This window comes from Phaenicophaeus curvirostris, chromosome Z, assembly GCF_032191515.1.
Source record: "Phaenicophaeus curvirostris isolate KB17595 chromosome Z, BPBGC_Pcur_1.0, whole genome shotgun sequence".
NCBI lineage: Eukaryota > Metazoa > Chordata > Aves > Cuculiformes > Cuculidae > Phaenicophaeus > Phaenicophaeus curvirostris.
This window is the reverse complement of record NC_091431.1, coordinates 14916583-14943769: the sequence shown is the minus strand read 5'-3', so window position 1 is coordinate 14943769 and position 27187 is coordinate 14916583. Positions and strand designations below refer to the sequence as shown.

At 48.1% G+C, this 27187-nt stretch overlaps 1 protein-coding gene across 5 annotated transcripts in view; it reads right to left on the bottom strand.

Moving 5' to 3' along the window:
* The window catches only part of FRMPD1 (FERM and PDZ domain containing 1), a 32538-nt gene extending 13091 nt beyond the window's left edge, over nucleotides 1-19447 (bottom strand). Inside the window, exons 1-8 of one of the 5 annotated variants that reach the window (XM_069881051.1) lie at nucleotides 19085-19447; nucleotides 11969-12033; nucleotides 10336-10440; nucleotides 9385-9542; nucleotides 7875-7977; nucleotides 7475-7520; nucleotides 4208-4315; nucleotides 1390-1485 (exon numbers count right to left, since the gene is read on the bottom strand). In XM_069881051.1, the coding sequence (XP_069737152.1) occupies nucleotides 1390-1485; nucleotides 4208-4315; nucleotides 7475-7520; nucleotides 7875-7977; nucleotides 9385-9542; nucleotides 10336-10436 (612 nt within the window). In that variant the 5' untranslated portion in view covers nucleotides 10437-10440; nucleotides 11969-12033; nucleotides 19085-19447. Of the gene's footprint in view, nucleotides 1-1389; nucleotides 1486-4207; nucleotides 4316-7474; nucleotides 7521-7874; nucleotides 7978-9384; nucleotides 9543-10335; nucleotides 10441-10605; nucleotides 10629-11968; nucleotides 12034-16655; nucleotides 16825-19084 lie in introns of those variants that run through there. The other 4 variants (XM_069881050.1, XM_069881053.1, XM_069881055.1 and 1 more) reach the window with 4 other exon arrangements.
* Nucleotides 19448-27187: the final 7740 nt, after the last annotated feature.

Sequence of the window (27187 nt, the reverse complement as noted above, 5' to 3'; positions counted from 1 at the left end):
TTGAGGTAAGCATAAATGTTTGAATCATCTCAAATGTTAGGCAAGGTTCTCTCAAACAGCAGAAGACCTTTGGAAAACACCTAACTTGGAGAGCATTTTACCAATCTAAGTGTTACTGTGAGGACACTGGTGAGGGTTGTACTCAGCTCCACTATGGGAAAAATTCACTGCAGATCAAACATGAGCAACTCAAGTCACACATAAAGAGCTAACCCATCTTTTAGAAATCCATCTCATGCAGGTGGGCATTCAAATCCCTCCTTACAACGCATCTCCCCTTTTCTTAGTACCTCTTTGCTTTATTTCAATATTTTCTTCTTCTCTGCCCTGCAAGTTACAAGACTTAGAGAGACTTAATTGCATGTGAGACCATGAACTTTGGATGAACTAGACAATAAACCACTTCTTTTTGAGGGAAGTTTTCAGTGCATTATAAATAAAATCTCCTTGCTTTTCCACTCAATATTCTTTCAGCCTGATAACTCCAGAATGATTGCCCACTGTGCATCTTTTCCACAGTAACTGCACTGCTGCAGGCCATGAAATATCCTTTAAAGAAATTATGGCCTCCAAACACCGTGCACAGGCAAATCTTATTAACTCCAACATAAATACTGAGCACCTCTAAAGATCAGGCTAGAAAATCTTGAAGTTTATAAGCCTGTGTCTAAACAGGGCAGCTACAGAAAGTGCTAGATTAATGGCTCTGGAGAGCAGCACCATGTATTTTGAAAGTAATTATGGTAACCTCTCTATGATGCCTCCAAGCAGAAGTGATCCTAGAGAGGTGGCACTGCTTTTCCATCTCAAGGGGTTAATAATTTTTTTTGCTTCCACTGGGAGATGTGTTCACCAGCACAGAAATGTGGCTGGAACACAGACACTTTAAGTAACAACTGCTACAATTTCGCCTGCTGACTTCACATCATATTCAGACCTGGACTTCACTGTCCAGGTCCCAAGCCAGGAGATTTTTTTTCTCCCTCTCAGGGATGCACATTTTCACTGCTACATTAAACAACTTCCTCCGTGTTCTGCCATGTGGTTTCCAAGGAAAGCAAAGTTCATATGGGCAGCTGCTGATCTGCCAGTTCTCCACCAACCTGTCCTCCTGGACATATTCAGTCACACTTCACAAAGCTGTAGTGGTCTCACAGCCAAGTTCCACAAGTTCTATGAAAATTGGTTGCTGAGAAGAAAAGAGAGGTGAAGCAAAGCAATGCCTCCTCTGCAGGAAGGGCATGGAAAATCCAGCATGCTTAGCATCAGTAGCCATCCACTTCCCACTGGCTGGTCATTACACAAAAAGCTGCAAGTTCCCCTGCGTACACCTTTGCTATTGCATTGAATTCAGGTGGTGGGAACAAAGAGACAACTGAGCATCATTACCTTCACAGTAGTGCTTGTTTCAAACCTGAATGCCTTCGTCTGTCCGTTTTCCAAGTATACCTTGAGAACGTTGGGCATACAAAGAAGAGAATTCCCCTGCAGAACAAAAGCAACAGCACTAATCCTTGGGTATTAAGCCTTTGGTCATAAGGCTGCTCTGCCTGACACAGCACATCTTGGCATAAATGAAAATCTTTCTCTGCTTCTGCAATCCTCTTCTGTGGCACCAAGCTTTATTCCCTGACTATGCTTCTGGCACAGAACAAAAGAAAGCAAAACAAATGCCTTTACCATAAAACTGCAGCCAGTGCAATAGTTGCACATGGCTCAGACATACCCACTGTTCAGTTCCCACATGAAGATCTGGCAGAAACCGAAAGCTGGGAGCCATCCTTCCTACTTCTTACCAGAAAAGCAGCGATGTCTGCATGAAAAGCCATCTTCCCATTACCAGGTGTAAGGCAGCACTAACCCTGACACTGACACTTCCCCACTGGCAGCAGCCAGGAACAATTCAAGAGCTACCCAAACCCTTCATGCTACCATGAATAGATCTTGCACACCATGGCAAGCCTGTAGGATTCAGCCAAATGTGCAGCAGTACTTTTATTGAGCATTCCCCTAGATTTGTGACTCTAGGGCTTCCCAAACAGGGTGTGATGTCACCACAGTTTCTTGAGGTAAGTCTCAAATGTATTAGACAAGGCAATGACTCCCATATGAAAAGCACCTCCACTGGGTGCTCTGAGAAGGGCTTAGGAACTTGGCCTCTGTCCTTCCGGGGCTTCCTTCTTCCATCTAGAGCTGGAAATTTCAGCCTTCCACCTCAGTCCTCTAGTAATGCTCATTTGCACCTTCCTTTTTGTTTTCAGCCTTCTTATTCTTATCATTCAGTGCTGAGAAGGTTTACTCCTACACCCTTGGATTTCCTATTCAGCCTATCTTTCTTATGTTCCTGGGCCAGCACGTTCCTCCAACCTGAAGCAGTTTATTTACTCGTCAGGACAGTCACAGGTTGAGAATGGCATTTCTAAGATGCTTTCTCCTATGTTACGTTTTCTGTGCTATACTTCATAAATCTCACAGCCTCAGACCCTATCAAGGCCCTTGGCGCTTGACTGAGTGACCAAATATCCTGGAAGTGCTACCAGAAAAAATGTAATACATTTCTGAAATTGTTCCTTGTTCCTTCCCTGTTTCTTGGGTTTCAAGCTGCCTACAGTCACCACTGAGAAAAAAAAAAGATTGAACACTGCTGCTATCGTTGAGCCCAGGCTCTAACTCCTTCATGCTAAGCAGAACAGATACATCACATCTTTGACAGGCTTTAGGTGCTCCATTAGTTTCAGAAAAGTAATGCTGGTTTACACTGCACATTTCCCTGGCAGATCCCACAGCTATGGATTATCATATGAACAGAGCCTTGTGCAGCCAGCACACACCAGAACTTGAAATCTATATAGAAATTCACATACAATTAAGTATCAGCACTGTCCTGGTCAGATCCAATTAGCTGGCCAGAACACTCAGATGGGATTTCTCTCCTTTTGCACAGGCTCCAATAGACTACTATGTATTAATTCTGAAAGCTTCTCTTATGGCTTAAGCACCTGTACCCTTCCTATCTTGTCTGGTGCAAGGTTGATTTACTCCGTGTTACAGCTATGCATACACTGACTGATGCTGACCTGAGCATCCTGAGGGACCCGCCTCTTGCATATCGTTCAGTTATATGGAAATACATAATAAGTTTGCAACATAAAATGGGGGCTGAATAGCATTCAGACTTATTAACAATTTATGTTCCTGAACTGGAGTTTCAGGTTTCAGCTGCAAAAGGCAGCCTCTGGGTTCCTTCCAGTTGCCACAAAGATCACTTAGTAATGCTCCATTAAGATGACAAGAGTAGTATATTTACTGAAACAGGAGGCTTTGCAGTTTTTCAGGGACATAATAGCAATTTTGGCTGTCTTAATACATCAGTCTGCTGAAAGGAGATCAGCTCTAAAACACTCAAGCAGATTAGTACGGTGAGCAGTGCTTTTCCAGAAAGACGTCATAAATATACAACAAATTTATTTACTCTTCCTTTGTGCTAATATCTTACTTCTCAAAACAGCATCCATATCCAGCTAGTGAAAAGGGAAGCTAACATCAGTGGGACCCCGACACCTGAATTGATTTCTCTTATCTTTATGTTCTCATTAAATGAACAGCAAACTATACATTGATTGTGGCCCTCCTCTGCAAAGGTATGATTAATTTAGCTCAGCAGAACACTGACAGATGGAGGCTTTGTAGGAAGTGCAGCGTACAGCATACTCTCAGGCAGTGCCTTCTTCGGACCTCTCAAGACCTGCCTTGCAGTCAATAAGTGAATGGCACAGATCTGAGACCTCCATGTGCTGCAAAACTAGCACACAACCTCTGGCTAAAACAGCTCCTCAGAAGCTTTCAAGCAGATGCTAAGGTGAACCTTCAGATACAAGAAAAAGCAGAGACTGCTGGCATTTTCAGGTCTGCCCATATCCCACGACCAGCCTTGCCCAAAGCATCTCAGTCACCTCTGCCCGAGACCGTTTCCAGAGCAGCTCCTCCTGCCTCCGCTCTCTGCCTTGTGAGCTCTGCAGCCTGCGTGTCACATCCTGGTTAACAAGTTGGGAGCAGATGCCTGGATGCATACCCAGGGCAGACTAGCACAGCGACTACTCTGTAGGTCCTGGACACACTAACCCAGCTCGGCGTCCGTCTGCAAGTGACCCATTGCCTCCCAGCCTGCAGTGCCCGAGGCCCCTGCCTGCAGCCATGCCCCACTGACCTGTGTGTGTCCATTCACCAGCACCTCCTCTGCGAATCGCACTTTCACGGGGTTCGTCTTCAGCCTTGCTCTCTTCTCTGCAGTAAGAAACGATGACTTAGGCCCACCCTGAAAAATGAACACCACTTGGTTGGCAGCTCAGCCTGTTGCAGTCGTGTACAAGAGGCAGAGGGCCACAGTGCAGGGAAGGGCATGATCACGCCCATACTGAAACTGATTGCTGCCTGGCATTCACAAGGTGCTGTCACGAGTGTCTCAGCCTCCAGGCTTGCCTTTTTAACCTGTCTGGGAGGTTGCTGCCTTCCAAATCCAAACCTGGCTGTGGATACATATGCAACACTTGCTGTACACACTCGCAATTTCACTGCATGTTAAACAGATACTGTGTTTAGGCACCTCCCCAACTCCTGCAATGAAGCTGGGATCCTGTAGAAACACTGACAGCCGGCTTGCAGTGGGGCTTCACAGCTTATCATAAACCAACACACGCAGCGCCTTGCAGTCATAGACAGACCCTCCTCACTTAGCCTATCACAAGAACACAGCCGTGTATGCAGCACTTCCCAGCTCAGCTCAGGTTTCTAGAACACACTCTCATATTGCAAAAGTTTAAGAAATCTGCCCAGAACTAAAAAGCCAGCCCAGGTTCACTGCAACATTGTCACATAACCACGCTGTCACGGTGAGGGAGACCTACCAAGCTCACAAGATGCCACATGAACAAGATGCCTAGAATCATAGAATCATAGAATCACCAGATTGGAAAAGACCCACCAGATGATTGAGTCCAACCATTCCTATCAAACACTAAACCATGCTCCTCAGCATCTCGTCCACCCGTGCCTTAAACACCTCCAGGGAAGGTGAATCAACCACCTCCCTGGGCAGCCTCTGCCAGTGTCCAATGACCCTTTCCATGAAAAATTTTTTCCTAATGTCCAGCCTAAACCACCTCTGGTGGAGCTTGAGGCCATTCCCTCTTGTCCCTTGTCACTTGGGAGAAGAGGCCAGCACCCTCCTCTCCACAACCTACTTTCAGGTAGTTGTAGAGAGCAATGAGGTCTCCCCTCAGCCTCCTCTTCTCCAGGCTAAACAACCCCAGCTCTCTCAGCCGTTCCTCATAAGGCCTGTTCTCCAGCCCCCTCACCAGCTTCGTTGCTCTTCTCTGGACTCGCTCCAGAGCCTCAACGTCCTTCTTGTGGTGAGGGGCCCAGAGCCGAACACAGTATTCAAGGAGCGGTCTCACCAGTGCCGAGTACAGAGGGAGAATAACCTCCCTGGACCTGCTGGTCACGCCGTTTCTGATCCAAGCCAAGATGCCACTGGCCTTCTTGGCCACCTGGGCCACTGCTGGCTCATGTTCAGTCACTGTCAACTAACACCCCCAGGTCCTTGTCCTCCAGGCAGCTTTCCAGCCAGACTTCTCCTAGTCTGTAGCTGCACAGGGTTGTTGTGCCCCAAGTGCAGGACCTGGCATTTGGCCTTGTTAAACCTCATGCCATTGGTCTCAACCCAGCAGCCTAGGACCCACTGCACTCTTGCGCCCAAATGTCTTGCTCTTGTAAAGCATGATATTCCCTAAGAAGGCACTATCCTCCTAGACAACTTTGAGGTGGAGCAATTCCTACACTCTTGCCAAAGGCACAGGTGCCTCCCAACTTACAACAGCCCCATCTTGCCCTGAGGCCATTTGGCAAGGACAGAGGAAGGGAGGTAGGCAGGGGTCTCTGTGCCTGACCGGCAAGCCCTTCCAGAGTCTGCCAGGCTGTACGGAGCATCTTGCCCCACAGCTGCCCTGAGGAGCACCAAGGCCTCCCACGTCCCTTTTAGTATGGCCAGAGCAGCCCCAGCAGAGGGTCTGGTATCCATCAACGGGGACGCGTTACCTCTCAGCTCTAAGCACAGCTGCCTTCAGTGTAGAGCAAGAGCCAACCCCAAACCCCAGATCAGCTTTGGCTGTATTTGGAGGTGTCCTTAAAGTGACCTGCAAAGGAAAAAACAAAAATGGGTTTGTGCCCCATTTGCTTCTCAACAATGCATGAAGGCCTATGAAGGGTGTTCCAGCTCCTGTGAAGGCTTTCCAAATCCTTCTCTCTCTGAAAAGCCATTGTATTTTCCTTCTTTTGGCAGGCGTTCAGTTCTTACATAACTAACTCTCATTTTTTCCCTTGATCTCCAGAGCCAGATCAAGCACTGGCAAGACTGACAGCCAATGTACTAGGCAAAGCAGACCAAATCAACAAAAGAGGGAAGCCACTGTTCAGTGGGTTCGCTTGAAGGTTTTATGGTCACTTTGGCTTTGTGCACATCCATTGAATGCCAACACCTGGGAAACTCTGAGCAGGAAAAATATATTTTCTCTGTAATGTATCTTTACAGTATGGCCAAGAAACCTCATGACCTTAAGCCTGAAAACTCCAGTAACTCTTTTAAAGAAATTATCATTCTTGTTTCTAAGAAAAAATCAACGTAAAAAAAAACCTCCAAACAAATGAGGGAGAAATCCCCCTCAGGCCACTTTCATACATTGTAAGAAGGCAAAAAGCACACAAACCCAATTTTGTCCTTGCTTTGCAGCTCAGCTTTTACACACATTGGAATCCATGTAGATAAACACATCATGATGCTAGCACAGGCCTTCTGGGGAATTTTACACTACAGAGATGGGCAATCAGCACCAGTTTCAGAGTAAAACTTTGTGTCTGTTCCCAAAGTATGATTAAAGTCCAGGTTTCTGGCCCCTAACCAGTCAGCTTGGAGAAAAGGGGATAAATTTTTGCAGCATTCAGTAAGGAAAACCTCAAGAGCTTCCAACGAACTCCTAGGGCAAATGCTGAGCCTGCAGCCTCGGCACCAGCCTTTCATGTCCAGGGTGTCCCCATGGCCCAGACAGACCCAGCACATGGGAGGCACTCCAGGCAGTTCTTGGTGGGGTGGCCACAGCTTGCCAAGAAGACTTGCCCGCATTCCAGTTGGTGTAGCCTCACAGTTACTCATGGAGCCGGCAGCTTCAGGGAGCACAGGCTCAAACACTCAGCGGGATCTGCAAGCAACCCTGTCTCTGCACCCAGGGGAGCTGTGAGGAGTTACCACTGATACTCCCCAAAACCTCCTCAAGGGCATGCATAAAAGCAGAGGGCCCTCGCAGCTCCCTCACGGGTTCCGTTGTGCATCCTACATGCCAGCTGAGCCGCCCCACCTTCCCTGTGGGGCCATCTGGGGCAGTGCTGCTGGGAGTGTTGAGAGTGCTGAAGAAAGGCCATTTACCGACGTGCAGCGCAGGACGGTTAAGAGGAGCTCATCACCGGCCTCCCTGTAACAGAGACATGCAGTCAGCCAGGGTCAGCAGCTGCCTGTGCCTTCCTCCCCACTGCTGCGGCAGACGATGACAGGGAGCCGCAGGGCCCCTCTGCCACCCCTGCAAGGATGGCTCTTGGTGAGGCAGGGGCAGCCCACAAGCACTGCCACTGCAGAGGAAAATGGGGAAAACCCACTCTCCTGGGCTGCTGTACCTGCCTCATCCCCCTGGGGCAGGTGCCCACCAAGCGCGGTGCCTCGGGAGCGGGGCTGGCCCCACGCAGCCATGCACCTTTACAACCCTTGGAGAGACCTGCTTCCCACACCTCTCCTCTCAGCCCTCTGCCACCTTGTCCCTGCAGGACCACACCTGATGATGTCAGCGGCTCGTTCGACAGACAGATCATCCACCACCTTAGAGTTTATCAGGAGGAGCTGGTCGCCTGGCTGTAGCTTCCCTTCAGCGGTGCTCCCTGTGGGCAACAAGCACACCATTAATCATGACAGCACCATGCCGACAAACACCGAGGATGCTCGCTGCAACCTCCTCTCCCACTCAGCACCCACTTGCCACAGCACGGCCATCCAGTGCCTCTGGATGGCAAAATAAAGACGCCAAAGGACATCGATGCCAGCTGGTGCAGCAATGCCTGTGTCCACGACACCTTGCCCGGTCTGTCCTCACAGGACTCACAATATGGGAAAAAGATGGTTTTTGAGCTTTGCTTTCTGGGAAAGCAGCAGCCACAGGATCCAAGAGGCTGACGTGCAGGTGGTCTGAGAAGGAGGAGCATGCATGCAGCCCCCAGCTCCACCACAGCCAAGCCGCTGGCGGTGGCACACTACTGAATTTCTCCGCCAGACAGGTTTGCCCATGCACCCACCTAGTATCTGCTACCTGTCCCTCAGGGAAACCTCAGCACCGAGCAGCATTTGTGAAAGGCAAAACACAGACAATCATGTAGAATTAAACCAAAGGATTTTTAGCTGTTGCGTCCACAGCAAAGGACAGGACTTAAAAGGACAGCTTTCTTTGTGCCTCAGTTTTAATAAAACATTGATTTCTTCTGATCAGGTAAAAAGAAAAGTGTAACAGAAAGCCTCTTTCCCTTCTTCTCTCAGCTAATTTAGCCACTTTTCACATGGGGGGGTGTATAAAGAGAAAATTTACTCAAAAGCACTGTGAAAGGACAGAATTCATACTGTATGTAGTGCCTTTCTGCTAAACATCCTGCAAACAGGAGTATTTGAACAGGCAGTTTCCCTAGGCAGATGGGGAAGCCACATCCCACGTGGCCCGCCAGAGGCAGAGCACCAGCCAGCTCTCCAGCCACCCTTCCCACAAGTTAAATAAACAGATTCATTTTTTTTATTCAAAACCCCCAAGCCACCAAAAAAGCAGAGTTACATCCCTCCATTTTATAACTGGAAGATTTGCACTGCTTCATTTGTTCAGATTTTCACCTGAGCAGCGATCTCCACGTTATGAGGCCATAAGCCCAGAAATCAATTTCAACAACAGAACACCAGGGCCACTGCAGAATAAGAACTCTAGATGAAATCCTTCCTTTGCATTTCAGATAAAACACCAAAAAGAACTTTGCTTTGAAGCATCCCTAAAGGTCATCTGTGTCCAAGTGCAGGTGAAGGATTCGTGGTGAAGCTGCAGTTGGCTTAGATTTCTTCCATGTCATCAGAATCAGGTAGATGTTCAAGCACTCCGCACACCAGGTTTTTGCCCATGGCATTCAAGGATCACATGCCAAGTAGAAACGTGTGAGAAACTCTTAAAAACCTGACAGGAGTTTATGATTAAGGCCATCCGGAAGAGCTCATGCTTGTCACACCTGTGATTGTAGGAAGAAGGAAACAGTGCTTACCTGCAGTGACAGACGCAATCGTCAGAGGAAGGTTGGGACAAATCTCAAAGCCGAAGTGATGGAGGACCAGGTCTTTGTATACCGTGACAGTAAGTTTGACATGGCTGGCAGGCTGGCCATTGCCATCACTGGTGCTGTCTGTCACAGACACTCTGCCCCTGTGAGACAAGAAACTAGCGATTAAGTAAGATCTACCCACAAAATACTTTATGGAAGGGGCATAGATACACCCAGTGCCCCCCCTCCACCCTTCCACACTAGTGCGCAGAGAGGCCAGCTGTTCTCTGGGACTGGCGGGTGGCTCTGCTCCTTGCAGGCCAGCATTGATCCTCCACTCTCCAAAGAAAGCTGAAGACATTGGATCAGAGGCACCAGCTGGTTGTAACTACAACTCTTTCAGCCAGGAAGAACGTCAGGAGGAAGAACTCTGGGCATGCCTTGCAGCAAGCCTTGACCCCACAGATACAGCAATACCTTTACTCAGCAAGGCAGGGAGAGAATTTACAGCTCTCTGCTTCTGCCAGAATCCAGTCCAGCTCAATTTTGACTCACAGACCTTAGGAAAGTAAAGCAGCTGTACGTCAAGACCCCTGGTAAATGAAACAGTCTTGTCCTCAAAACATACGCCAATGGCAAGACACAAAGAAAAGTACAACCTCATTTTCAAGAATAGTACATTTTGTGTTAAGCAGTATCATATTTCTGCAGACATGGCTCACGAAACTAGAACGTGTGAAAGCAGGAACATCTGTCCCTGGAAACAAAGGGGGATGCTTAAAAACAGTTTTTTCTAAGGACTACTGCATGCATATTTCCCAAGAATATCTGAAATAATAAGTAAGAATTGCAACCTGTGATTGTCCCTCTTTATTGGGAATGAGCTTGTGCTGTCTCTGATCAAAGCTGATCAACAGCTATTCCTTTCACAAAATAAAACAAAAAAAAGTTTACCTGGATGCTCCATCTCGAGAGCGATGAAGCCATTTTGCTACCATTTGCTCTATTCTGCATGTTTTGCGTGTCTGGATTAAGTTAGCCTCCAAATCTTCCATCTACCTGAAAGTGACAGAAATCACAGGAAAACAGAATGACAAAAGATTGAAGAAATCTAGACACTGTTCAGTTATCAACACCAAATCACAGCTATTTTGCAATAAAGACATCCATTGGCACCCTGGGAAGACCAGCTGCTTTAACAGAGGATATTAACATCTGTAACACTTACTATGCTTCTTTCTGTCCATCCAGGCTTCCCTGCCTGTTGCTTTTGGTTAGTCCATGTTGGTGGCCACAGCTCCTCACAGCAGAGAATGACCCAGCAACCACTGCATTTCTTTTTGTGGTTTCTGGATGACTTCTGGTTTTCTCAGTGATACCTTTTCTCAACAAGAGAAAGCTGTCCTATTCTGTCATAGGAAAGCCCTTCTCCATTTTAGCCTGGGATCTCTGTACAATAAGTTGGGTAACACCCACCTGTGCGTTGATCCAAATTAGACAGGCTTCTTCCAGCTCGAGGACAAGCACGCAACTTTCACCCTTAGGGGGCCAAACACCTCAGGGCACAACAGCGAGGTTTAGAGCCAACTGCTGGCTGTAAAGGGGAGTCAGAGAGCTGGTGTGTTCTTTCCTTGTGGCAGACTTCATCTTAGATTAATACAGCCACAGAAATTGTACTGAGAGCAGCAACAAAACAAGAATGAGTGAGCAGTGCAAGCTGCTGCACACTGCTCCTGGCACTAGCAGATGCAGTCCCTAAACCAAGGTCATAAGATCAAATTTGTCACTGATATAACTGGTCCAGTGTACTAATGTCTGCTAGTCTCTGCAAAAGCACATGGTTCCAGAAACAAGTGAGCAGCTCATCCTGGATCTTCCATATAAAAGCTCTAGTTCAACGACGACAACGAAAATAGACTTCAGGGCCTTGGGACAGTTTGCAATTGCTAGCAGCAACGCTGGAAGACACAAACATAGCCAGTATATTAATACATGGCTCTGTTGCTGATGTCACAATGATAGGTTCAGGTATTGATAATGGGATGCCCTGCATGGCACCGGGCTTGCTGATGTCAGACAGGATTTACCTTTCTCAACGAGGGAAGAGGATCTTTGCTCAGGAGCTTGCAGGGATCATTGCTGGAGCTTTAAACTAGACTTGAAGAAGGACGTCTGAAGTGACATAGACAGCGGGATCAAGTGCACCCTCAGAAAGCTGGCAGGTAACACCATGCTGAGTGGTGGGACTGACACATCCAAGGGATGTGGTGCCATCTAGAGAGATCTAGGCAGGCTAGAGAAGTGGGCCCACAAGAACATCATGAGGTTCACCAAGGCCAAATGCAAGGTCCTGCACCTAGGTCAAGGCAACCCCCAGTATCAATAAAGGTTGGAGGATGAAGTGACTGAGAGCAGCCCTGCCAAAAAGGAGTTGAGGACACTGGTGCATTAAAAACTGGACATAAGCCAGCAATGTATGCTCGAATCCCAGAAAACCACCTGTATCCTGGGCTGCATCAAAAGAAGCACAGCCAGCAGGTCACGGGAGGTAATTTTGCCTCCTTAATCTGCTCTGTTGAGACCTCACCTGGAGCCCTGCATTCAGCTCAGGAGCTCTCAACACAGGAAGGACATGGATCTGTTGGAGCAGGTCTGGAGGAGGGCCATAAAAAGTGGTCAGAGGGGCGGAACACCTCTCCCATGAGAAAAGGCTGAGGAGTTCTTCAGCCTGGGAAGAGAAGGCTTGGGGGAACCTTTCAATACTTAAGAGGGGCTTTAAGAAAGACGGGGACAAATATTTTAGCAGGGCCTGTAGAAATTGGACAACGGTTTTAAGCTAAATGAGGGTAAAATCAGACTGGATGTAATGAAGATTTTTATTTTTTTTATGCTGCAGGTGGTGAGACACTGCCACAGGTTTCCCAGAGAGGTGGTGGATGCTCCATCCCTGGAAATATTCAAAGTCAGATTGGACAAGGCTCTGAGCAACCTGATCTAGTTGAAAATATCCCTGCAAGTTTCAGGAGGGCTGCACTAGTTAGCCTTTCAATATCCCTAACAACTAAAACCACTCTATGATTCTATGATTTTTGCCTCCTGTGTAGCTGACAAAACATCCTCACACTGTGCAGTTCAGAGACAGAACAGAGCTAGTCCCTGCCTGGGCTACCCCAGCTCATCAGGTGTGGTCTTCCCTGAAGACCAGTTATCTGTTGTGTGTTGCCCTCACAAGCTCTGAAAAGCAGAAACCGCAGCAGCGGAGTGTTCTCTTTCACCATGCGGCCAATCTTCATGGTTTGGAGAAGAGCACAGAGAAGCCCTTCACCTCATGCTCAGCTTCTCTGCTGTCAGAAAGCTACCCTTTTTTCCCACCTGCTTCCTGAGATCGTATGGACAGCAAAAGAATCAGCCCAGGTTCTTGTTGAAGTCCTCCCCAGCCAATGAAGACCCCTGGCTCCAGAGAAAGACTGGGCTCTTGTGGGACAAGAGATGTCTTTTGTGGTCCCTTAAACAAGGAAGGGGTCTTCACCGTCAACAGCAGAATCAGCTGCAGAGTTGCTTGGGTCAGGCAAATGCAGGTTCAGCAGAACCGGCAGGTTCTCACACAGCCAAAAGCACACCTCTACTGACCATACAGAGGATCTGGGTCATGTAATGGGGTTAGCTACAGGGTAGGGAAGTACTGATAGAACTGGTGATGTCTGCTCCTTCAGCTGCTGCTGCTCTTGTGTAAGTACCACCAGAGGGTAAGAATGTTCTTTGCTTCCTAGGCAGGCAGCACAAAACAAAAGTTCATTCTTGACGAATATAGTTCATTGTGAGCCTGGGCTGCATCAGAAGACATTTTTGGCAGGACTGGGAACTTCTGCAGCAAAGCTTTTGAAGGTCAGCCAGCTCTGACAAAACACTGGGACAGAACAGTAATTTAGAAGCTATGGTGTGGAAAATCTGTAAAGATATCCTCTGAGATATGGCTAGGGAAGATGACTGAGCCAAAGGACCAGGATTAAAACTTGCATGGCAATCTGTGCTCCCACCAGAATGGAAGCAAACCCCAGCTGGGAAGCCAACACTAGAAACCCCTCCAAGAATGCTTCTGCCTGCATAGCACCTTGCTCACAAGAGCTATCATCTTCTTAGAAGGTATTTTACCCAAGACGCTAACTCTGAAATTCTACTGAGATGCCCAAACTAACAATTTTGAGTTCTCATCAGAAGCAGCAGCAGTCGGATGGCACATGGTTATGGAGGCAGTGCACACATCCACAAGTGCAGTCAAGCAGCCAGCATTCTCCCATTACCTCCCAGCTTCTACATTCTCTGGGACTCTCCCTCCCCAGGCTCATCTCCATGCAAACACAGCCTCCCTTCTCTTCCAGTGATGAAGCTTGTTTTACAGAAATCAAGGGTTGTTAGAGGCCAGTGTCATGGATCCCATCTCCAGTCCCTGTGACGAGGGAGGTGCACAGTTACAGAAAAAGGAACATAAGCACATGGTTTGGGGTGAACCATGCTGCTGTCTTTATTTGGCTGTGATTGAGCTGCCGCTGTTAGTTTCCACAATCACTCAATTAAATGATTTAATCCTTTCAAAAAGAAAAAATAAAAGGGAAAAATCAAAACAAAATAAAAAAAATCACTATGATCACCTTCTCTCATAAGCCAACACAAACACAAGCGTTCCTCGAGTAAAGTTGTGATGTTTCTCCAAGAGACAAGCTGCATTCACACAGGGCTTGCCCAGACCAAAGGCCAGCCCAGACTGTCTGCACAAAAGTTTCTGCCTTACATGAGTCATGGGCCCATATGGGGTCCCTTGTGCTGACCAAGGAGGAGGGTCCAGAGCAGCATCCTCCCGACGGCCACAAATGTCCCCATGTGTCGTGATGTCAGCCTCCTCACCTTACAGCACCACCGTTTCTTCTCTCAAGGAAACCACCTTCATGACACCACTCAGTTTTCCAGATATCACTAATAGGATTAAAGTCTGTTCAGCAGTTTATCCTCTACACTCTTATGTCAGCTGCTTGTCTTATCACCTCTGGGGCCCTGGCTATAACTGTTTTGGTACCGCAGGATGGCTTTCTTAACAAGGACTTCACAGCCAAGCTGATGTCCCTCTAACCACATGACATGTTCTTCATGTTATGGAAGCTGAGCTGGGACACAGAAAATGAGCAGCTTTCGTTTTGTTAAAAGGGGAAGGAGACCTTTACAGCACCAGACAGTTGGTCAGCAAGCTCGAGACATAGCGCTGTGCAGAATACGCGGCACATCCCTCCAGGCTGGTCAGGAGGCAGCATACCAGCACAATCTTACACAGTCTTCTGTTCATTCTCTGTTCATCTACTGCAGCTGACAGCCAGAGGAGAACCTGTGCTGTGCCAGAAACACACGACCTTGTCTGCCAAGCAAAACCAGGCAAGTCCAGCACCATTTGATTACCGTGCCACAGTGCACAAGCCTTCTCCAACCATTCAAGCAAGCAGCCACCACTTTGGATTGCCATGCTTTCAGTAAGCAGGTGTAAAAACACCAATCTGACTTAATTAGTTTTTCATCAAGTTGTCAATGCATCTTGGGTTTTAGTCTTTTGTTTCTATGGCATGAAAATACTTTGCACTTGAGTGGTTCATCACAGCTCAAGCAACAAAGTGACAGCCACCAGGATGCCCCCTCATCAGCCCATTCTCAGAAGCAGGGCAGCTTCTGACCCCAGGAAAATGGAACCAGCTTTGTGACAAGATCGCAGCAGCCTGATGGAGTGTGATTTCTGATGCCTCCTGAAACTACTTAAGAAATCACAGTCCTTGGATGCACTACATCCTCCAGTCTTAAAAGGGGAAATAGCACGTCATGTGGGTGAAGTGTTTCAGGAGGTGCAATCCAAGTCAGAAACATTATGTGCCCAAGCCACAGTTCCCATAAAGTGCTGCCAAGTCATAGCATTATTTCATTCTCATCCAAAATGGAGAAATCTTTGATGCTCAGCACTCCTTGTAATGCCAGGCAAAGAATTACCACCACTACTGCCCCATTCTCCAGAAAAAAAAAAAAACATTTGAAAAAGCACCATTGCTTTTTAATGTTCTTGGAAACCCAGGTTTTCACCTATAAGCACCAGCTGCCAGGAAGAAAAAGAAAATATATAAACTTGCCATTTGCCATCAGTCAATAACAGTCAGCAGGAGAATTTTGAGCACTTCGCAACCCAGCAAAGAGAGGAAAGATTCTGCTTCTTCCAGAAGCACAGCTTGTACTTGCACATTCTGACTAACCAAGTCCTCCAGCCTTCCTCTTTCCCACAGCACTGGTCGGGCTTTACATGGACACACTCCAGACTCCAAAAGCCCACAGGTTCTCCACAGAAGCATGTCACACAGGACAAAGTTTCTTGGAGCCCCAGGCAGACCGTGCAGGTGCTTTTCTCAGGAGGGGAACCTGCTGTGCAGCAGATGTGTCACCAGACAGGCACAGCCTGGGGTCGAGGTGCCTGTGGAGGAGAGGAACGGCACAAGGTGCCTGCAATCTGTGAACACACGGTTCACTGGCAGGGGCACAGACTCTGCACTGCTGGAAAGGTGGCTCCACACCTAACCCCGGAGAAGGGCCTTGTTGCAGCAGAACAACACGAGGAAGAGATCAGGATGGACCTGAGACACCAAATGAGCTGCGCTCTCCACAGCAGTCACCAAGCACAGCCACCTTCCAAGAGGCCCATAGGAATATGAGATGTGGCATCTTTAAGCTAAAGCCAAGTGACACCTGACCAGACTCGGGGAGCCAGCAGCACATCTTATAGTTTGGCTGAGAACAGACACGAACACCGGAGAAGCAGGATGACTGGCACTGCCTGATCATGCCAGACACTCATGAAGATGATCCCTTTGTCTCTTTTAGCTTAACCAGACAAGCTACTGGTGGCCAGAAGTCATTAGTGACCGTGAGCACTAGCTGCTCGCTGTTGCTCTCCCCAGCCAGTCTGCAGGGCAGCGTGAGCCGAAGTAATTTGCAAGTCTGGCCTCTACATCCTTATTGTGCTCTGGTTTCCTGCAGACATGACAGGATTCATGTCTGAATTAGTTTTAAAATAAAAGGTTCTGGACATAGCACGCAAAAAATTCAAGCACCAAATAAAAATCACGTTAGCAAAGGCCTTACATCCTTGACTGGCTCATATATTTAGAGCAGAAGCTTTGTATACAGTCCATTACACACAAACCAAAGAAAATGATAAACAGAATGTTCAAGGTGGAAAGGAGAAAAATCAATACCTGCCCTCCTGAGTAGCTTTCACTTCTAAAAATAGACTTCTGTGGAAGTGTGTGAAGACTTTAATCCCTTCAGCTATATCTCTCTGGACAAGAACTGTCAGCACAGAAGGAATGTTCCCCTCTAATTTCCTAGCTTAGCTTTCCAAGAGTAACCTCTTTTCACAGTGATGAAAACAATTGCCTCTGCGTGCTCAGTCAGATATTTTTCCCCAGGCCCTGTACGCACAATACCAGAAACCAAACAGCTCACCTTAGCCACACTTTTGTGCCACTTGCAATTTGCACAATGGGGAAAAAACAGATTACGTGCAGAACTCCGCATACAGGCACTGATGTCCATGTCCTGGTGCAGACCTTAAACCAACAAATATGCCTGCAAAGTTCAGCACTCTGGAGTATTATTTCCAGTGTCTTCCTAGGATTGTTTGTACAGAAAAAAACTCACCTCAGCACGTGCTAGTTCAGGGCAGGCAACACAACAGGTTTCCCCAGACCTCTTAGTAAAGACAAGGTTTACCTGTGCCTCAGATTTCACTGAGCATGAAGACTGCACAGTAGGAAACAACTTTTTAGTCAAGTGATTCTGCCCCTGTATTCAGCACTGGTGAGGCCACACCTTGAATCCTGGGTTCAGTTTTGGGCCCCTCATTACAACAAAGACATTGAGGTCCTGGAGGGCATCCAGAGAAGGGCAAGGAAGCTGGTGAAAGGGCTGCAGAACAAGTTTTGCGAGGAGTGGCTGAGAGAGCTGGGGTTGTTTAGCCTGGAGAAAAGGAGGCTGAGAGGAGACCTTATTGTTCTCTACAACTACCTGAAAGGAGGTCGTGGAGAGGTGGGTGTTGGTCTTTTCTCCCAAGTGACAGGTGATAGGAAGAGAGGGAATGGCCTGAGGCTTTGTCAGGGCAGGTTCAGATAGGACATCAGGAAAAACTTAACAGAACGGGTTTTCAAGCACTGGGCTGCCCGGGGTGGTGTTTGAGTCATCATCCCTGGCATTTAAAACACAGGTCGATGCAGTGCTTAGGGGTATGATTTAGCAGTGGACAGGTACGGTTGGACTTGATGATCTCAAAGATCTTTTCCAACCTAGGTTTTCTACGATTCTATGAACTTGTGCATAGTCTTTTGGCAAATGCCAAGAAAGGAATAGCAAAGAAAGAGAAAACATATGCACTTGAAAAATATTGATTTGGGAATTTCATGCTGCATACAGAGCCATTTCACAAGAAGACTAAGAGCTTCGCCTCAGCTTTAAAAATGTCTGACTTTTTGCAAGCATTACAGCCCAGATAACTACACAGCACCAAACACACTGCTCTATTTGCTAGCATCTTGCTGAGCAAGAATATATAGGGTAATTCACTAAAATTAAGAGGGAAAACTCGGGATAATTTAGATAGCGCTACACTTGGAAATGTGTGCCATATGCCTGTGACCAATGGCTGAATTAGAGAAGCAAAGGAGTCTTCACATGAAGCTCCACACTTGGCTGCAAGCCGAGCTACACGCAAACACTGCCATTTCTGCTGCTGAGCCACTCCTCCCCATAGCAGCTGCACTTGGTACAGGACATGACTGAAAAGGTTTGGGGAAAAAGAACTTCACCTGCCCTTTCCTAGAGGGGCCTCATTAGCTTCTTGTAAGCCTCTGTCAATTCAGAGCCCTTCTGCTCCTCTGGAAAGACCCGTCTCCACATTACAGTCTCTGCTGTCTTTTTAGCACCATGGGGCTGGGCAAAGGGGACAGCCTCTTCCTTTAAGTGGTGCTGTGCCTTGCAGATGATCCTTGCTTTTGGCCTTACACTCAGAGAATGAGACAAGGCTTAGATGACCTCAGCAGGAATTCATGCAGGGAGAATGAAAGGCTCCCTCGCAGACCTCCAGATTTTTTATCAGGTTGTACAACAGCCCTCTGAACACTTCTACCTCTGCCTTGCTGAAGAGAACCCCACACAGGAGTGGGAACAGCACAAACAAAGAGAAGAAGCAGGGGAAACACCTCACTGATGGCTCCTATCTAATATGACTACCACTTCCACCTCCAATTCTGCAGGTTCTTCTGAGCCAGCAAGACTGCTTCTCCAGAACAAGACCTCCATGACTAACAGACTTCCTAACATTTCTTGCCTTGCAGATCCTTCAGCCTAATCACCCACATCTCACCGGTGGATAAGTCTCACTCAAATCTGTCTGCAGGAAGAAACTTCGGATACCTTCCCACTACTGTAGTAAATGTGCTTTCAGTAAGGGAGGCACAAACAAGCCGTTAGGAAAACTACATGATGCTGAAGAGATGGAGACCTGGAACAGATTTCCCAGGTGGAAGCTGGCAGACAGATGTGTTTTCAGTGGTTAGATAGCAATCATGAGCACACAGAAATGGAGCAGATCTAACCACTTTGTTTGGCAACACAGATCTGTAACACCTACCTGATGAAAACGCGGTGCCACCGACGCGGGGACCTGACCTTATCCGCTGTCCTTCACAGAGTTCTTATCCCTGTGCTCCAGCTGCCCCACAGGAAGCTCTCCGCAGAATGCTGCGCCCGATGCTTGCATGTTAAAGCCTCTCTGACTTCGCTCCCTCAAGCTTAGGTGAAATTTCTCTCACAGTATTTTCCCATTGCGGTTAAAGAGCCAAAATAATCAAGTGTGAATTCCACAACAGCGAGGTGTCGGGGTTTATTGGTGGGCTTGTCTTGGTTTTGGAGGGGCGCATATAGCTTCCTCCCGTGAAAAAGAAAGTTCTCTCACAGCATTTGGTGCCAGGTCAGGCCAGAAACCACGAAACAAGTCACCTAAATGAAAAGAGAAGCACACGAAATTCAAGGTCCTGAGCCTAGGACGTGGCTCCGGGCACCAACCGATGCCGAGCAGCATTTATCCCTGCCCCACAGCGCCGGGCATCACCGGCAGCGGGACTGGACCCGATCCGAACCCCAAGCACCACCGGCCACGCGACCAGACCCGATCTCAATCCTTAGCATCACCAGCACTGGGACTGGTCCCGATCCTAATCCTGAGCATCATCGACAGCGGGATCGGACTCGATTCGAACCCCGAGCATCAGCAGGACCGGACCCAATGTGACCCCGAGCATCAGCCGGACTGGACCCGACCAAACCCCGAGCATCACCGGCAGCCGGACTGGACCCGACCTCAAGCGTCACCGGCAGTGGGACCTGACCCGATCCAAACCCCGAGCATCACCGGCAGCGGTACCCGCCCCGACCCCGAGCGTCACCGCAGGAGCCGGACCCGAGGGACCGCGTGGGGCCGGCGGTCCCCGCGGCGGCCGCCCTGTTACCTGCAGCCGGCGCGCGCGGCGCCTGGCGGGCTGAGCGGCCGCTGCCGGCGGGGCGGGCGGTGCCTCCCTGGGTCCCGCCCCAAGAGCCGCGCGTCGCCGGTTCGAGACCCGGGGAGGGGCTGCGGCCGCGGGGGGGACCTCCCAGCGACCTTCCAGCGCCTTAGGGGGCTGCGGGGAAGCCGAGGAGGGGCCGCTCACAAAGGCTTGTGGCGATGGGACTGGGGGCCACGGGGATAAACTGGAGAGGGGCAGATCTAGCCTAGACACGTGGAAGAATTTCTCCATTGTGAGAGTGGTGATGGCCTGGCCCAGGTTGCCCGGGGAAGCTGCGGCTGCCCCATCCCTGGGGGGGGTCCGAGGCCGGGTTGGATGGACCTTGAGCCCCTGATCCTGTGGGATGTCCCTGCCCACAGCAGGGGGTTGGAACTGGGTGGGCTTTGAGGCCCCTTCCTACCCGAACCATTCTATGCTTCTTTGATTCTATGAAACACTTCTTGGCTCACGGGATGTGGTCAGAAGGTGGATGGAATTCTGTTAAGAATCTCTCTTAATGTGGCAAGCAAAGATATTTTATTTGCATGTGTGTTATCCCTGGCTCCAAGGACCCAAATAACCACTTTTCACTTACTACAATTTTGCTCCATCCTAAAACACGATAAATACAGGCCAGGAAGCCAGAAGAGAAATGACCAGTTGTGAACCAAGGAACTGTACCACTAGCCCTTTCCTTTCTACCAAAGGAAGATTCCGCCAAAACACCTCTGTCTGTGCTAGTATGCTCTCAGCTTTATAAAATCCATTTATTAGGCAAATGCGTCAATTCGTTCCGATTCATTATTAGTAGGAGACATTTTTAATGAGTATATTGGCCTACATATTACGAACCAAAATGTTGTCACACTGAGTTGGTGAAACAACAGTGCATACCATTACATATGCATCCATGCATGCACTCCATAACAAAGTCTTTAGAAATATTCCTGAACTCCTATGGTGTCAAAATGGCTAGCACCACTTGTCACTTGGGTCCTCCTATTCACTCGGGTCCTCCTATCTTACCCAAACAAGGCCAAGCTCCCATCCTCCCCAGCTGCTCTGCCTGGCTCCGTGCTGAGCTTCCTAGGAAGTCCCAGGTTTTCCCAGCCTTTCCAATGTTTTGGAGAGGCCAAATCCAGCATCCTGAAAGGGACGAGGCTGCTGTACCTCCTTGCCCCCAAGTCCAACCAGCAGAGAGACTAAGAACGTGTTCCCTAAAGGCAGGTGTGAAAACACACACCGACAGCACAGAATGACACCGGTGTGGGCTCAGCGACCATGCAAAGAGCACCAGCAAACCCAGCTGTTCTCCCTGGCTGATCAGCATAAAACTCCTGCAGTGGGAAATACATCTGAGGCTGGACAGAAAGAAAACCCTAGGCTGTGCCTGCAACTTGTTTTGTTTAACAAATTAAGAAAATTAACTACAATCAGCTTCAATATATTTCCCTTTTGAGATGACACACAGCTGTATACGATGCTGCCAATGTTCAAAGCAATTCTGCAGATCATTTTCTGAAAGGCTGTTGAGGATCACCATAATTTTTGCTTTCATACCTTCTACTAACAGTGGGTTCCTTTGAGCACTGACTGGATCTTTGGGAAGATGGAGCCAAGTCTGGTGAACAAGGTGGGTGCTGAAGCACAGTGAAGTTGTTGCTAGTTAAAAACTGCTTCACAGACAAAGCATTGCAGTCTGGTGCAGTGTCTTGATGTTAACTCACTGTTTGTTCACTCTTGCACTCCAGCATTTTGTGACCAAGGGACAGAAAATGTCTGTATTTGAACATGTGTCCACTCGTGCTGAGTGAAGCAATCGAGCTGAGCCTCTTCTTACTGTGACAGGTTAGAATATGTTCTATAATCACCTCTTTGTCTCTCCCTCCCACTTCTTTTCCTGAATTATGGAGTTAGTCTTGGGGCTTTTTGTGCCACATCACATATCTACGTGCTTGTGTGTGTTTAACACGTGTCCCTCCAGCCTGGTGGCTGCCTGTGGGTGACAATCTCCCCAGCTGCTGGCACCTACAAGCAAATATGAGTCCCTGAAGCCATGGCCTCACTTCAGCTGCTGGAACAGCCCCTCTTGCACAGACCAGCACAGACACACAGAGCTGTCCCAGACTGCCCTGGTCCCCGCAATGGCCAGGTCTTGCCCACATTGACCCATACCCCCCTGACTTCCCGGCCACATCACCTCCTCGCTGCTTGTCCAGCTGGATCGTCACTAGCATGTGCACAATCACTTGCACACCTGCACTGCTCCAGACGCTACTGACACATGGGCTGCTCTCACACATGTGCACTCCGGGGAGTCCCTCACTCAGGAAAATCACTAGAAGTGGAGCTGGATGAGCGGGCAGGACTGACTATGCTGACACAGTGCAGGACATGGCCAGGCAAGCATCCAGAAAAACATTTGTATGCTGCCAGTGCTTTATTATCCCTAATCCTTCTGCTTTCCCATGTTTGTTTTCCCCGAACTATGTCAATGCCTGTATTTCTCCACTTTTGGTTCCTCCCCTGGGCATCCTGTAATAATCCTTGTGTAATCCGGGAATGCTCTTTCCCAGCCCCCCACAGCATGGCGGGGACCTCTCTTGGTTCCAGTGGTGCTCAAACATTGACTCCTTTTGATCGGTTTCATGCTGGAACTGTAGGCCTGAGCCTTTCCTGGCTCAGGACAGGATTTCCATTCCTCAGATTTCCATTCATTCATAATTTGCATTCCCAACTGCCTTTGTGCCCCTTGTGGTCCTCTGGGCTTGTCAAGGTGGGCCTGGAATGGGCTGGTGACTTCTGTATGGGCTTTGAGGTAGACAGGTCAGGATATTATTTGGATTTCCCATCCTGGCATTGCTTTTCTGCTTCTCTGTGCTTCTCTGTGGGTGTGCAGAGCAGGTTTTATCACACCACACAGCGTGCAGTGCTCTTGCTGCTGGTGTTCTGAGCATAAAGGGCTTGGTGATGCTAAGGACAAGCAAATTGGGTACAAGGTTGCTTGGAGATTGCCTGGCACTGTGTGACTTTCATTAGACACTGCACAAATGGAGACACAGGAACCCACATCCACTGTGTCAGCTCTTCCTTTCCTTCTCTGACACCAGTCTTTGCTGTAAAAATGCCCTGTTCTGTGTTTAAACCCCTCTGCGACTCTCTGCAGCTCTTTATTTAGCACAGGGCTGGGCAGGAAACGAAGACTCACCTACTAAAAGTTATTGATTTTTTCTGTTTTGTGCCATTCTGGTTTTGCTCTTTCATACTCCCTAATTAGCCAGAGTACTTCTGCACTGCGGGTCCTTCTGCCTTTAGCTTTGCTGCTCTTTCTGCTCCTTTCTCAAGGACTGCTCTTCGCCCATATCAACTCCCCAACAGAAACTATGGCTATTTTTCTTTTCTGCTGATGTAAAAGCTGAGTTTTTCTGGCACCTTTCCGGATCAGTACTACTTTGTGGTCACTGAACTTAATAAAAAATGAGGTTGGGGCCTGACATTTGTAATTAATATACCATTAAACAGTACCAAAGAAAAAGTTTTATATCAACTGCTGACTCATGCAGCTTTCCTGGACAATCTGCATCACATTTCCCTTCCTACTTATGCCCTTGGATGGTCTTTTCAAAGCAATCCACACAGGAAGCAGAAGCTTAATTAAAAAAAGAAATTAAGGCATAGTTCTCTTTCCTGGGGACAAAAAATGGTATCCACTAACAAGAGAAACCAGGGATTTATGCCAGGCTACCAAATGTATTAGATTTGTACCTCTATGTGTGGTGGAACCAGCATGTGGTTTTCTTCTCCCTGATAATTCTAAGTTTCAGAAGCCCAGGGAATATTTACGCAGAAAATGACAAGACAGTTTTTCTCTGAATAGCATTCTTCATTGTCCATGTTTTGATCATGTCACAGCTGACATATAAAAAGCCTTCTATCTGTGGAAACATTTCAAAACCATTTGGAAGCTTCCAACTCATTGCTGCTTGCCTGCCAACTAGCTTCTATGAAGAATGCAAAAATATCAAACCTCTGGGAGCTCATCCTAGTCATGAGCTGAACCTGTGAACCCATCTCTATGTCCCATGATCCAGATAATTGCTCTGAAATTTTCAGGCTTAAGGATCCAGAAAGATGTGTCTGCTGAAGGAGAATGACTAAGATTTCATGAAGGAGAAAAAACCCAAAACCTTCACATTTCACATATCTGAGAAATTGAACTTGATGGATTAGCAAGCACTGTCTCCAACTACCTCAGTCTGGTTGTGGTGGGGTCACCTGGCCTTGTTTGAGTGCCTTCATGCTGCATGTTTTTAGTTCCATGAAGTGTGCAGGAGCAGATCCAGTTCCCTGACATTCTGCCTGCCCTTCTTCAGGATAAACCTGCACAGAAGGCACAACTTTATTCTTCAGCTCTGTCTATGTGGTTGGCCATTCCACTCTGCTGGTGTTGCTCAGCCCAGTTGTCTGATGGTATTTGACCCATCAAAAGTCATAGAACATTATGTGTGTGATCCAAACTACCTTAGAATCATAGAATGGTTTGGAAGGGACCTTTAAAAGTCATCTAGTCCAACTCTCTTGCAACTAGCAGGGACATCTTCAAGTTTGCTCAGAACTGACATTTGCTCAGAACTCATAATGGACATTCATCAGTTTGCTCAGAGCCTTGTCATAGAATCACAGAATCATAGAATCACCAGGTTGGAAAAGACCCACCGGATCATCGAGTCCAACCATTCCTATCAAGCACTAAACCATGCCCCTTAGCACCTCGTCCACCCGTGCCTTAAACACCTCCAGGGAAGGTGACTCAACCACCTCCCTGGGCAGCCTGTTCCAGTGCCCAATGACCCTTTCCGTGAAATTTCCAGCCTGAACTTGAATGTTTCCATGGATGGGGTATCCACAACCTCTCCAGACAACCAGTCCCAGTGTCTCACCACCCTCAGCATAAAAATTTTTTTCCTTATATCTAGTCTGAATCTATTGCAACCCTCTGATCATTTTTGTGGCCCTCCTCTGGACCTGCTTCAACAGATCCATATCTTTCTTATGCTGAGCTGCTTATCCAGAGCTGCTGAGAGCTGCAGAGCTAGATGCAGGGCTCCAGGTGGGGTCTCACCAGAACAGAGTAGACAGGCAGAATCACCTCCATCACCCTGCGGGCTACCCTTCTCTTGATGCTACTGTCTTAAAACATAACGTGGCATGTGTGATCAGAGCATCTCAGAAGACAAAAGAGGTGAGAAAGACATATTGCAGAGGTGGTTGCACTGGAGTCCATCAAGAGGAATGATGCTCATCTTTGACAACTTTTCAACGCTAGAGCTCAAAAAGGACTCCACAATTTTTTCTCTCTACTAGAAGGCAAAAAGGAGAAAGTGTGGCAAGAGAAACACTTCTGTTAATGATGTAAGTGACTAGAAAACATTTGTCCTGAGGATTCAAACTCACTCAAACTGTGCAGACAGGTGGCATCATGTTCTGCTACATGCTCCAATTCTCCTTACAGTAGCAATCTCTTCTTAAAGTGATACAGGCAAATGATGTAAATTATGTAGCCTTTCTGTTTTCCTTCAGCATAAAGGTCAGTGCGTTAAACCTCTTGAAGATACCAGAAACCAAGTTTGATCACCTGGTATGTGTGCAGAGCATGCTATGGTTATGTCACAGTTTTGGGGGTATCAAATTTTCTGTTATCTCTGTCTCTCCTTGTTCACAATCATAGGTTGATGGGTGGCAAGTCTGAAGTATTCGCCTTGATGCTTGTTAGCTTTTTTTTCAGTCTCTGACTGAAGCTTTTAGGGCTGGTTTCACCAGCTGAGCATACAAAGCACAACAAGGGGGGTGGGCAGCAGCTTGTGCAGCTGCATAAGCGGCAGAACCGGTTGTTGGCAAGGCCATATTCTGCTCCTCCCAAGGTTAAGAGGAAACAGCAGGAAAAGAGGTCTTCCCTCGGAGTGCCAGGAGTGCCAGGGTACCCTAAGCCCTTTGTGTTATTGTCTCAGACCATGGCAGAAGGAAAGAACCAGCTGAAGGGTGATAAAACAGACCTGGAGTGGGGCAGCGGGGACATCTCTGGAATACCTGCATTGAGAACTGATGTGTGATTTCAAACTATCTGACCTCACATGGGCTGAATCAGGCAGACCCGGTGGGTCCTTTCCAACCTAGTGATTCTATAATTCTATGATTCTATGATATGTGTCCATGCACTTTCTGGTCATACCCGCTCAGCCTCGCACCTGGCTGGGCTTGGGTGCGACCCAGCCTCACCTCTCTTGGGCTGCCAGACCCAGCCTCCCATGACACGAAGCAGTCAAAGACTCTGTCAAAGCACAGGAAGAAAATGGATCTGTTAGAGCAAGTCTAGAGGAGGCCACAGAGATGATCAGAGGGCTGGAGCATCTCCCATATAAGGACAGGCAGAGAGAGTTGGGGTTGTCCAGAATGGAGAAGAGAAGGCTGCAGGGAGACGTCACAGTAGCCTTCAAGTACTTCAAGGACATACAGGAAAGATGGGAAGGGGCTTTTTATCTGGGAGTGCAAGGACAGGACGAGGGGCAATGGTTTTAGGCAGAAAGAGGGTAAATTTAGATTAGATCTTAGGAAGAAATCTTTCACCGTGATGATGGTGAGGCACTGGCTTAGGTTGCCCAGAGAAGTCATGGCTACCCCATCCCTGGAGGGATTCAAGGCCAGTTTGGTTGAGGCTTTGAGCCCCCTGATCCAGTGGAAGGTGACACTATTTATGGCAGGGGTTTGGAACTGGGTGGGCTTTGAAGTCCCTTCCAGCCCAAACCATTCCATGACTCTATGATTCCTTCTTTGCTAGCAAGTCAGTTCCAGCAGTCTCGACAGAAGCAGACAGGGGCGGCTAGAGCACCACCACCAGCCCACTCCATGCTGCAGCTTGAGGCTGCTGTGCCATTCTCCTTTTGGCTTTGGGAAGCAGTCACAACAGGTACAGTTTCAGGCTTTCACAGAAGGGCTGCATGCAGCCAGAGTACTGCATGCAACAGTGACAGGAGAAGCAGAAGAACCCCTAGTTTGAGCTGTTCTTCCTCTGGGAGGAGCAAACTCGGCTCTGGTGTGTGAGCACTACCCTGTCGGTCCAGCAGGCAGTGAGGAAAGGGAGGTGGACAGAAGTCGCATTTTTATACACCAAATTGCCATCACTGGAATAGGGCTGG